The sequence below is a fragment of the Prionailurus viverrinus genome, chromosome F1 (genome assembly GCF_022837055.1).
Source record: "Prionailurus viverrinus isolate Anna chromosome F1, UM_Priviv_1.0, whole genome shotgun sequence".
Classification (NCBI taxonomy): domain Eukaryota; kingdom Metazoa; phylum Chordata; class Mammalia; order Carnivora; family Felidae; genus Prionailurus; species Prionailurus viverrinus.
Window position 1 is genome coordinate 32656731 of NC_062577.1, and position 12913 is coordinate 32669643.

The 12913-nt window shown below is 38.7% G+C and overlaps 1 protein-coding gene and 1 long non-coding RNA gene across 7 annotated transcripts in view; one reads left to right on the forward strand and one right to left on the reverse strand.

Annotated features, from left to right (window-relative positions):
* Positions 1–12913, reverse strand: part of LOC125155674 (membrane cofactor protein-like) — a 32984-nt gene that overhangs the window by 18717 nt on the left and 1354 nt on the right. For 4 of the 6 annotated variants that reach the window (XM_047841177.1, XM_047841172.1, XM_047841171.1 and 1 more), the window contains exons 2-5: positions 6535–6714; positions 6106–6205; positions 1580–1665; positions 572–769 (exon numbers count right to left, since the gene is read on the reverse strand). In XM_047841177.1, coding sequence (XP_047697133.1) covers positions 572–769; positions 1580–1665; positions 6106–6205; positions 6535–6714 — 564 coding nt within the window. Of the gene's footprint in view, positions 1–571; positions 770–1579; positions 1666–6105; positions 6206–6534; positions 6715–12222; positions 12272–12913 lie in introns of those variants that run through there. The other 2 variants (XM_047841175.1, XM_047841174.1) reach the window with 2 other exon arrangements.
* On the forward strand, positions 548–9984 carry LOC125155676 (uncharacterized). The gene is made up of 3 exons (XR_007148304.1): positions 548–677; positions 6664–6790; positions 9881–9984. It is a non-coding gene; the product is annotated as an uncharacterized LOC125155676 (long non-coding RNA).

A 12913-nucleotide genomic window follows, 5' to 3' on the forward strand; every position in this document is an offset into this window, starting at 1 on the left:
ACAGAGAGAGAGGGAGACACAGAATCCAAAGCAGTCTCCAGGCTCTGAGCTGTCAGCACAGAGCCTGATGCAGGGCTCGAACCCACGGACCGTGACATCATGACCTGAGCTGAAGTCGGCGCTCAACCGACTGAGCCACCCAGGCGATCCCGTTTTTTAATTATGTTTTGTACAGAGCTTATCTATCTTGGCTGTGAGAGGGTTAGTCTTTTATAATTTACTGTCCAGCCAGAACTCTCAGACATCTTGTAATATAAGAAAAGATTTCTTATTTTTAAGACAGTATATGTTGAATTTTTGAGTTCTTTCAAGCCAAAAATTCCTAACTCATGCCATATACGCAGTGGTTCACAATGTGTGAACTAGAATTCTGAGAACGTGTGAAATGGGGGGTGGGTAGCTCTGTAAAACTGATTTGACTTTCTCTATATTAATCTACGTTGGGAGTCAATTTAACAGGAGGAGGAAGCACATATGACTGTTTTCCTTACTTACAGATAAAACCATTTACAAACTGTTTCCAAACTTACAATTAACAAATGAAGAAGGAAATAAATGGAAACATCATTACCTTTACACTGAGGAGGGTCACTACTCCACTTGTTATTCCCAACACAAATAAGTTTGCTGTCTCCAACAAGTGAAAATTCGTCTGATCCTTGTGAAGGATTACAACTGTAAGTTATTAATTCATTATATTCAAATATAGTTCTGTGGCTATTGCTGTATTTTCCGTTATTTATTTTTGCAGGCGGTTGACAGTAAATCTCTTAAAAAGGAAATACAAAGAGGCAAGACAGGGCCAAAGGAAAAGTGTCAAGATAGCATTGTAAAGTCCTATGAACTGCCTTCAGTAAATTCATTAACATGATTTCTACAAGCTGTTTATTTAGGCTTCTATGAGAAAATGTATTATTATCCCCAATTCAAGCCATATACAAATGAACTTTCAAAACAAAACTCTTTTTCTCAAATACCTCTATGAAATACCTATTATTACTTTAGAAGGCCATGCTAAGTTTCGTTCTAGTCTCATTACTGAAAATGTAATGAGAAAAAATGCTTGTGATTAAAAATAAAATTCACTGCTATTTGAGAAATTCTTTATAATATTTAAATATACCCATTTGCTAAATGGGTGATTCACAACAATACCAAGATATTGTCTTTCTTTACATCCTTATGAATGTACGGTGAAATTTTCCAAGCTACAAATTGTGAGCTTTCACAACAGACTGAATCCAGACGTCCTTCTGTAAGCCAGATATTAAAGAGATTTGCAAAAATGTAAAAAAAAAAAAGGCATTATTTTCAGCCTTTGTTTCAGAAAATTATTTTTCATAAAAATATGCTACATACATTAACATGTATTGAGCTTACTGTTCTTAAACAGGAATGAATATATAATTATTTCCCAAACTTCTCAGTTTTTCTTCCAATATAATGAATATCAATAAACACAGCCCACATAAAAAAAAATCTCTTTGGGATCTTTGACAATTTAAAAGCTTAAAGGGGATATGAGGTCAAAAAAGACTGAGGCTCGCTAGTCTAAATTCTAAACTGAAAATTTACTTACTTTTACATTGTGGGGGGTTATCACTCCAATACACGTCATTTCCACGAAGGTTACAAACTATAACTTGTTGCCCAACTAAGTAATAACTAAATGAGAAAAGAAAAACTTACTGTTTTCTCTATTAGTTAACAAGATGTGCATAATAATGAAAATTTCAATACAGTTGCGTTTCTGCACTATAGTAGTCTGAGGGAGAAGTTTCTTAAACAACATTATACCGTGAAAGCGCTAACCATATCTGCACTTAATGAAATAGAGTTTCCCCAGGTGAATGCTCACTGACCAAAAGCCAGAAGATTGTGAAATAACTCTGTCGTACCTGTCAGTCTGGTCTGTCTGTCATCTCCAGCAACCACATTACACATCCATTTCTATGTCTATGCTCACTCCATTCTTCTCAGTGAAAGCAACTGAGTAGAGACATTAGGCCCTAGAGCTTGCCTGCCTGGATCTGAGTCCCAGTTCCATGACTCACTTTCTGTTTGAGCCCAGGCAAGTCCTTTAATGTTTCTCTTGCTCAGAGTCCTCATCTATGAAAAGGGGATAATAGTAAATATTCCATGGGATTGTTTTAAGGATTAGATGAGTTAGCATCTGGTACATAGTGAGTGCTGGGTAGTTTTCAGCCCCTTTAATACTTTTAGGGAAGAATATTTTTCTGGGAATAGCTCAGGAATACTACATAATGAAATTTTCTCTCATGATTTAAATTCACAGTACTCTCTTCTGCTCGACTTTTTTGTAACAATCATGAATAATTTTATTTATTTGCTACTTCTCATTAATTATTTTGCTTTGACACCTCTCTGTATACATTGTGTTTCTCAACAAGGCTATAACTTCTTGGAGGAAAGAATAGGTCTTAAACTTTCGGCATCCCTCAAACTGCCTAGCAGGCTCTCTCTCTCTAAAACTACTGACTGGATATTCCAGTATGTTTTCTTGATCAAGTGAAAAAAGTAGTCAGTGAAAATGTCTATACATGGATGCGGTTGCCTTTTCTCTATATTAGAGTGTTTGGGGGAGAATTCTAGGAAAATGGCAGAGTGGGAAGTGCGAAGAACCTGTCTCCCCAACTGGGCAACAACTGCAATGGCAGAATCTGTCAAGGGTGACTACTGTGGAACTCTGGAGTCTGTTGATGGCTTGCAACTTCCCAGGAAAGACTTGGACAGGTAAACTCCATTGATTTCAGTCGATTTCATCTTAGCACAGTGTCAGGTACCCATCCCTGACCCCCAGCAGGCAGCTGTGCACATATTCCTGGAGCAGCTTGGAAGCAGTTTGGGGGATCAAGGGTGGGCAAAAAGGGCCCCGTCCTCTGAATAGCAGGGATCTGTGCTCTTATCACTGAATTCTGGTTCTGGTCACAGAGATGTAGTCAACTCCTAACCCTTTTAAGCCCCTTCCTAATTGGCTGAAGTGACTTCCAGGGGATTTAAACAGCCAGTGCTCTTTGATCCCCATATCATTTTTCATTTTTCCCCTCTCAGGAGCCAGACATTAAAGATTATTCAGAAACATCTTAATATGTGAATAAAGTTAAAAAGTGAATGTGCATGGCCAGGGAAAGGCTGAGAAAAGACTGAGAAGGCCTTCGGTTTAAATTTCAGGCTGGTCTTCAACAGAGATATTGTACAACACTCAAAAACAAAACAAAACAAAACAAAAAAAACACATGAACAATAACATAAAACAACTGGCCCTGGGGAAAGGGAAGAATCTGGTTTACAGAGTGCCCACATTATTAGATTCAAATGTCCAGTATTCCACAAAAAATCACAAGATATACAAAGAAACGGGAGAGTTTGGAACACTGAAAAGAAAAAAATAAATAAACGAAAACTGTTCCCCCAAAAGACCTGATGGCAGATTTACTAGACAAAGACTTCAAAATAACTATTTTTACATGCTCAAAAAACTAAGGAAGAACTGGAGAAAGTCAAGAAAATCATGCATGATCAAAATGGAGATGTCAATGGGGTGACAGAAACCCTAAAAAGAAATAAAAAATAAATTCTGGAACATAAAAATAAAATAACTGGGATATGAAAAATTCACTAGAGGAATTGAATGCAGATTTGAGCAGCAGGAGAAATTAGTGGACATGGAGACAGAACAATGGGAATTATTGAGTCTGAGGAAAAGAAAGAAAAAAGAGTGAAGAAAAGTGAGCAGAACATATGGGACCCGTGGGACACCATCAAGTGGACCAACATACATATTGTGGGAGTCCCAGAAGGAGAAGAGAGACAGACAGAGGCAGAGAGAACATCTGAATAAGTGATGGCCGACAACTTCCCAAATTTAATGAAAGACATGAATATATTGGGGGTGCCTGGGTGGCTCAGTCAGTTAAACCTCCAACTCTTGATTTTGGCTCAGGTCATGATCTCATGGTTCATGGGATCGAGCCCTATGTTGGGCTCTGGGCTGACAGCATGAAGCCCTTGGGATTCTCTTTCTTATTGCCCCTCCCCTGTTCTAGCACACATATTCTCTCTCTCTCTCTCTCTCTCTCTTTCTCAAAATAAATAAATAAAATTAAAGAAAAAGAGACATAAATATAAACATCCAAGAAGCTCAAAAACTTCCAGGTAAAGTGAACTCAAAGAGTAACTAAGACACATAACACTCAAACTTTCAAAAGACAAAGACAAAGAGAGAATCTTCAAAAGAAGGACGACAGAAGTGAGTCATCATACAAGGGATCCTTAATAAGACCATCAGCAGATTTCTTATCAGAAGCTTTGGTGGCCAGAAGACAGTGGGACAATATACTCAAAAAGTGCTAGAAGAAAAAAAACTGTCAACCAAGAATCCTCTATCCAGCAAAGCTGTCTTTCAAAAGTGAAGGGGATGTTGGGAAGAGTACTGGGTATTGTATAGAAACCAATTTCACAATAAATTTCATATTAAAAAAAATAAAGGTTAAATGTGTATTTCTGAAAAAAAAAAGTGAAGGAGAAACTAAGACTTGATAGATACGCAAAAGCTGAAGGAGTTAGTGACCACTAGACATTCCCTGCAAGAAATAAATTCTCAAGGGAGTCCTGCAAGATGAAACGAAGGAATACTAGAAAGTAGCTTTGAGCCATAAGGAGAGATAAATATCACACTAAAGGTAAATACATGGGAAATTATTACAGCTTGTATTATTGTAACAATGGCTTATAATTGCAATTTTTATTTTCTTTATAACTTAAGAGACTAGTGCATTTAAAAGAAAAAAAAGAAACCAGCAGTGTAAAACATAGTATTACTGTAACTTTGTTTTTAACACCAAATCTTGTTTTCTACATAACTGAAAGGACTAATTTATAAGAACTATTAGTTTATGTTATGGCACACATGATGTATAAAGATGTACTTTTGTGTAATAAACAACCAAATGGGGTGGGGATGGAGTTATAAAGGATAAAAGTTTTTGTATGTTATGAAGTTAAACTGGTATAAATTCAAATTAGAATGTTTTAACTTTAGGATGTTAAATGTAATCTCCATGGTAACCACAAAAAAACAGCCATAGGATATAGACAAAAGGAAATGAGAAAGGAATAAGAACAGTTTACCAGAAAAAGTCAAATAAACAAAGAAGACAGTAATGCAGGAGATGAGGGCCAAAACAAGCTGTACGGCATACTGAAAACAAATAGCACAATGACAGAAGTAATTCCTCTCCTTATCAGTCATTACTTCAAACTTAAGTGGATTAAAACTCTCCAATCAAAAGACAGAGATTGGTAGAATAGATAAAAACACATGATCACACCATATGCTATGTATAAGAGACTTGAGATCCAAAGATGAAAACAGGTTGAAAGTAAATGGACTAAATAAGATATTTCAGCAAATAGTAACCAAAAGAGAGTATGGTTGGCTATACTAATATCACACCAAGTAGACTTTAAATTAAAAAAGGTTACCAGAGACAAAGGATATTATATGTTACTAATTAATAAGGGTTCATGCAACAAGAAGATGTCACAATTGTAAACATTTATGCCACCTGATGCAGGCCGTCAAAACATCTGAAGCAAAAACTGACAGAATTGGACAAAACAATACACATTTCTACATAATAGGCATTTCTACAACAGTAGTTGGAAGCCTCACTACCCAATTCACAATAATGGATAGAACAAGCAGACAATGTAAGTAAAGAAAAAAATAGAGGACTTTAAGAACACAACATTTCTGTACGTCCTCCTTCAAACCTGAGAGTTGGCATTTTAAATAGGATGTACTTGGTCAAGAATAAAGTCACCATGATTACTACATTTTTGGTGCTTACAATAAACTTATTATTAGCTATAGTATTAGACAATTTTGCTTCACTTCAATATAAATTTCCTTGAATTAATTATGCATCTTTTCAGTCTCCATAAAAAGCCCAAGAGTTGTTTGGCTATAAATGTGAGTTGTCACATACAAAATAATGAAATAAACTTTATGGGAACGCTTACGAAACAAAACAAAAATGGAATTAGTGACATTCAACTGATTTTCTCTAAGGAGCAACTTACCCCTCATCACAATAAAAGTGAGCTTCGTGATCAAACGAAAAGGTTTTATTTGGGGCAACAACTTCACCATGTTGAAGTGATAGCCTATCGCATTCTTTTTCTGAAATAAGATTGAAAAAAAACTTTAATGCCAATTTCAGAACAGATTTAAATCAAGGTCAAAATTCTGCACGACTCTCTGCAGCTAACACAATATTATTTTCTATACCTAGCTGTTATGCAAACTTAAAAATTCACACTCAACCAGGTAAACAATTATTGCCAAGAAAAAGATCCCCTGGAGATTTATCAAATTCTGGAAAAAATATTGCTATCTGAAACTAATTTTTCACATGAGAAAAATTGCGGTAGTGGAAAATGGACCCTAATATTTGTAAAAATCTCTAGAGAAAACAATATATATACATATACGTTGTTTTGTTTACTTACTCATACAAGCTTCTTGGAGAGGGAACCACGAGTGATTCTGCTCACAATAAGCCATGACGGGAAACACAGTAATGCGTCCTGGAAGACACTCATAATATATTTTCTCTCCAACCTCATAATATTTTTTAGGTTTACCCTTGAGCTTCATTGTTTCGAATTTTGGTGGTTCACCACAGGCATCTAGTGATAAGACAATGAGAATATGAAAATGAAGTATTTATCTCTTTCACCAGCCAAGGCTCTGGTCTGGCAGCAGGTAGGTAATAGAATAAAAAAGGGAAAGATCTTTGCAAGATTTTAATGATTCTTCCATGCTTTTGCCCACTTAGTGGGAGTATGTAAGATGTGTGCCTTGCTTGCGTTAAATAACCGCCTATTAGCTTTTGATTTGATGGGGAACAAGCTGAATTTACATTCAACAATAAAACTGAAAAGACAAAATTAATGTTCATGTTCTTAAAATATATACAGATAGGCAACCTTCCCCACTTTTATCTAAATTCATTTCAAAACTCGCTCTTCCTTGGGGCGCCTGGGTGGCTCAGTCGGTTAAGCGGCCGACTTCGGCTCAGGTCATGATCTCACGGTTTTTGAGTTCAAGCCCCGCGTCGGGCTCTGTGCTGACAGCTCAGAGCCTGGAGCCTGTTTCAGATTCTGTGCCTTCCTCTCTCTCTCTCTGACCCTCCCCCGTTCATGCTCTGTTTCTCTGTCTCAAAAATAAATAAACGCTAAAAAAAAAAAACAAAAAAAAAAACCACCTCGCTCCTCCTCTAAGAAGCTTTCTATAGCATATAGCACTCTGCTCTGATTACTCTCCCATGATCTGAAACAAACTAATGATAACTTGTCACTTCAGGTTCAGTCTCTCTCAGGAGAGTTCCTAGAGGTCAGGCAACTTACGCCTTCTTTTTCTAGTATACTCTGTACCCAGTGGATGCTTAAGAAATGCTATAGTAACAAGTGATTATTAAATAAGCATTACATATTTCATAGCTCAAAATAAATATGCATTAAAGTCTTTCAAAATATAAGGCTTCATTTCATGTTAGTGAACTGAGCTTTTCATAAGTGAAAAGATGTCACTTAAATATCAAAATTTACTACTCTGAATAGCCCTACATGGAAAAAAAAATGTTGCATTTTAGGGCATTATGTCAAATAAAAGTTCATCTCCCCTACTGATCAGTGGATCACACATTCCTTCAGAAACTCCCTGAGGTAGCTGTCTGGGCTGTTTATCCAATATCCATTTACAGAAAAGCTATGATGTTGCTATGCTTTTAGAATTTTGAGGGGAGTGGAGGGGAGATTTTTTCCCCCTAGAATAGTGTCATTTCTACTTCAGCAATTCCTCTTCCCTTTCAATTAACCATGAGCTTGAAAACCAAACAGATCTGTCAGAACAATTATGTAAAACAACACGATGGAGACACATCCAGTAAAGTCCTAAAGGGCTCAAAGAACATGGAGGCCTCTCCTGTAAGGGTGAGGACCTAAGGACAAAGGAGACAGATGTACTTTGATCCCTGAGGAAACTTTTCTTTCTTACTCCCTGGATCTCCGTCTTACTTCAGATTAAGAGACTGGTCAAGAGAACTCTACTCAAGTGAAATATTACTCTCCTTTTACACCATAGTCCTAAATTCTAAAATTGTATCTATAAACACCGTCCAACATTTCCTTTACATCATGTCCTCAAATCCGCCTACTGGCAATATGTTTTCCACATTACCACTCTGCTGACCAAGATATGTGAATGTTCCTCAATCAACTGTCCAAATCAGAACAAAAGCAAAAAGCAAACAAAAAATCATAGCAATTAAAAGCATTGTCTAAAAAGAGGACTAATATAGAGTTGTATTAATGACATTACATGCACTGAATACCCTGAGTCATTTTACAATAGGAAAAAAAAAAGCTAAAAATGCTACATAATTCCATTGTAGATACAAATATGTAACATCATTAGAAATCCTGGAACCACCAAGAAAAAGATTAAGGAACAGCATACCCCTGATTAAATTATACAAGTATTCCTGTTTTATGCATTCAATTTCAGTAACTATCTTGAAAGCAGATAAAGAAGATAGAATTCCAAATATGACTTTCATAGACAGTGATCTGTATGGAAAAAGAAATAATCAACTGGATTGTTTAACTTATTCAACTAAGTTGAAGTATTTCTTCCTCCTAACATGCACTATAAAAGACATGCTTTCAACAACATGCAGAGTTTATAATTTAGTTTGGCAACCAGTTGATTGATTACAAGGTTTATACCTCTTATAATCAGACTTCTTCTATTGCTCAGAATTTTTTTCCTATGGGGATTTTGAAACTAAATATTTCCAGCTCCAGAAAAAGAGTATCTTGGCTTAGTTTGTTCTAGATAGTCTACATGTAATTACTATTACCCGGAAATACTATACTTTAACAATAGATGCCATTATATAATACCATAGGCAGTATACAGAAAATTCCCCAATGTTCCAAAGGAGTTTCAGGAAAGTGAAATAGTGCTCTACTATGGATCAAGACAACTGTTCACCTCTACACTTGCAAAAATCGTGCAAGCACTCCCTAACCTTCCAACAATTAAAATAACTCCCAGACAGCAGCACCCACCCACAGCTCCACCCAAAACACTACCTTCAGAAAATCATGGTCTCTGACCAAAACTGTAATCTCAGTGAAACCTGACCTACCCGCTACATCTCGTGCGTCTACACAACCTAGTTTTCTTTGCTTCCTTAAAACACAGACTGTGGCATCTACCCCTGTCAATTGTAATCTCACTTTCCACTCCCTTCTGAGTCTATAAAAATCACTTAAATTATTCAGTCATTAGGTGGCTCTCTTCTTGGTAAATTCATCTTAACAGTTTCTTCCTCAGTGATGTCAGTTACCCTGTGTATAACATGTGTAGCCATTGATGACTCTTAGCTGTCTCCTGCCCAAAAAGCTCTCTCCTTGGTTTCCAGGATAGCAAACCACCCTGGTTTTCAGCTTGTCCTCTGGCTACCTTTCCTTCTCCGCCTAATTAGATAATGTGATGTTCCCGACGGGTTCCTGTAGGAACTCTTGTTACTTCATTCTGTAGATCCTTCTGGGGGTGAGTGTGCATACTCTCATGACTTCATTAGCACTGAGAAGACCTGCCTCCTGTATCCTGGTCTGCCAGGGAGATCCTCTATCTCTAGCCAGGGAGCCTACTGCATATATTCAGTTGCCTCCCTGAAACTGTACCCCATCGGCTTAATGAGGTTGAAACTAGCACAAAGCTTAAACCTTTTTTTTTTTCTTCCAGAGAACTGTTTCTCCCTCATCAGCTACTGTTTCTTTTCAGACCCTACTAAAAAAACTCAGAAGATTTTTCTGCAGCAGCCTGGTTTCAAGGTCAATGGATGAACAAGCAAGGCCATACATTCCTTACCCGAGATAAGGAGTCCAAGACCCAATCCAGGTTATACTGGCTCTCAGAGCAGACCCATAGCCCCTTCTCCTTGTCCTAAGATACCTGCATGAGGCCAGGGTGCTAAATTTTGCCTCCTTCTGATGCTAAGTATCCACCCCAAAGGGAACGTGGGATATATGCTTGCGGTCACTGAATGCACATGCTCTACCTCTCCTCATGATTAGTTGTAAGTTTCCCCACTGTTTTATCAATATGTATATAATCCCAACCCTATGATTAAAAAAAAAAAAAAACTTGTTCTTGCCTCCCTCAGAGAGGGGGCTTTGGGGCTTGTTCTCCCATCCCCTCCTTGGGTTGCCTCTCAAATAAACTTTCCTCGCTGCATATCCGATAGCTTTGTGCTGGGCTTTGCTGCATATCAGCTTTGTGCTGGGCTTTGGTTCACACGCTCCACTTGGAAAGTGTCAAGCTATCTCAAATAACATTATGAAGGCAGAGTGTGGCCTCTTGACTCTTCAGCCTCACGTATGCCCAGCAAACAAGATAGAGGGTTTTCACAACTGAAATTCCTGTTCCACCTCTCTAATTCTGCCTTTCCTTTGAGCTCAAATCACCACCCTGTCTTATCTACATTGCCACTAGCATTTCTGAATGCCACCAGCACTCCAGACCTCCCATGCATCATTTAACTTTTCGACCAGAGAGACTCCAAGTCCCTCCCACCCACTCATCCCTCAGCTTCCGCTGAGATGCCACTCTTTATGGCTCTTGACATCTCTCATCGAAAAACTGGGTTAGGTATCCTCATGATGTCCCATTTACCTCTTCCAGGGAACACTTCAAAGTGTTAGTCTTTATTGTTCATACTCCCTATGAGACGGTCACCTTCTGAGGACCATGTGTGATTCATCACTGCACTTCCAATGCCAAGTGCCAGAGCTGAATGAGCACTGTCATCAGTTCCATACGCTCTCAGATCAAAACTCAAATTCTTTTCTGCTCAGCTAACTTCTTCCGGAGATAGCGGCAAATTATAGTGGTTTTTTTTTTTTTTTTCCCTGCTGTTTTATGCCTGTCTTCAAACTTTTTCCTTCGGTTTAGTGACAACTATTTCCCCTTGTCAGAGTATTTAATTTCTTTCATGTCAATCTATCTATGCTTTCTTGTTTTATTATGAACGCTTTCTCCCTTACAGCTATTATTAGAAACAGTATTTTGACATTACAGAAGGTGAATTCCAAACACTGGGGATTTTGTTTTCTCCCAAAGTACAGTAATGAAAGATTCTGTATCCTGTTTTCTCAAACAACAGTGGTGACACTAATAATTTTAGAAATTGCAAACATTCAACACTACTTGTGCAACCATTATTTTAAGAGCATTTTAACTAACAATCTTCATATGCATCCAATGAGTTGGGTTCTATCCACCCTCTCCCCACCCCACCCCATAAGATGAGCAAACTGAGGCAAGGGGATTAAGTAAAATACCCCCCAACATATTCCAGCAGCGAGGCACCATGGTTCCACTGCCAACACTTCTTCCCACCACATTCGTCTGAAACCCTCCCGCACTTACACCAACACTCTACAATGTGGTCCTCAAGAAATGATCTTCTACTGAGTCTAGAGAAATTAAAGGAACTCTGGTTTAGATTTGCCATGTGCCAAGTCAAACAAAAGGGCTCAAGGTGCCCTAAAAGGACAGATGCTAACGTCATGCTGAATTTTAATGATGGTGATTGTTCATTCTTGACTATCCTGTTGCTGTCACAGTGATCTGCTCTGTGATCCAGTCCTCTGCCTTTGTCTCGCCTCTGTGTCCTCCTGCTGCCACACTGGGTAGCTCCACAGTCCATGGATGCCCTAAGCCATGTCACATCGCTAAGCCTCTGATCACACCATTCCCTCTGCTCTGAACACCCTTCCTACCTGCTCACCCGCAAGCCCTGTTCAACTCTCGTCTCCTTACACTGAATCCACTCAACTGTTCCTCCAGCAAGCGTTTTCCACTTCCCCGGGGAGGCAGGGCCCCTTCCCCTTCCCTTGCACCGTCCTTTGCATGGACCTCTCAAGTCACTATCACATGTTTTTGTGTTTAACAGTTCCCATGGCTGGCTCCATTCATCCATGCAGCCACAACACCAAGCACAGCATGTCCCTCAGAGTAGCAAGGCAAAACAACATGGCACTCAAAGGACCACTGGTGTCAAACAGAACACCATGGAGAAGAATACGCTGTCAGGCGTCTGACATTGAAACATTGAAACTAACCATCTTTAAGCTTGAAGCACTGGAGAAAGATCTGGCCATGTCATTTCTTCTGTTGCCTATCTCCTAGTATTCTGTAACCTAGCAACTGACCAGAAGGACTGTCCTCTGGGTATTACAATATGTAGAGTAAAGAAACTAAGAAACTAGCATGTAAGCACTTATAGATCTTGGCTTCTTTAATTAGAGAGAAAGAAAAGACCTAACGACATGACCCACAACAGGAGATAGTGGGTTTTGTACAAAACCAGCAGACCCTTTGGGTAAGAATGAGACTGGTCCCGAAACTGGACAAATGTTCCCTTCTGCCATCTCATGCAGCTGGGAACCAACTCCCTCTGAGGTGGTGTGCTTTCGGGCACAACGCTGCCTGCCTACACACCTTCTCCTGAGAGGATGAGAGGCATCAAAACTGAACTGTGTACGCCCTTCCCACTGTTTCCCTGCCCAACATAATGAAGGCTCATCTGTACTTTCCCTAATTTCATACCTGTCCTGATTTTACCTTTAAAAAAAATGTATTTTTTAATCTTTATTTTTGAGAGACAGAGAGCAAATAGGGGAGGGGCAGAGAGTCAGGGAGACACAGAATCTGAAGCAGGCTCCAGGCTCTGAGCCATCAGCACAGAGCCCGACACAGGACTCAAACTCACGAATCGTAAGATCATGACCTGAGCTGAAGTCGGACACTCAA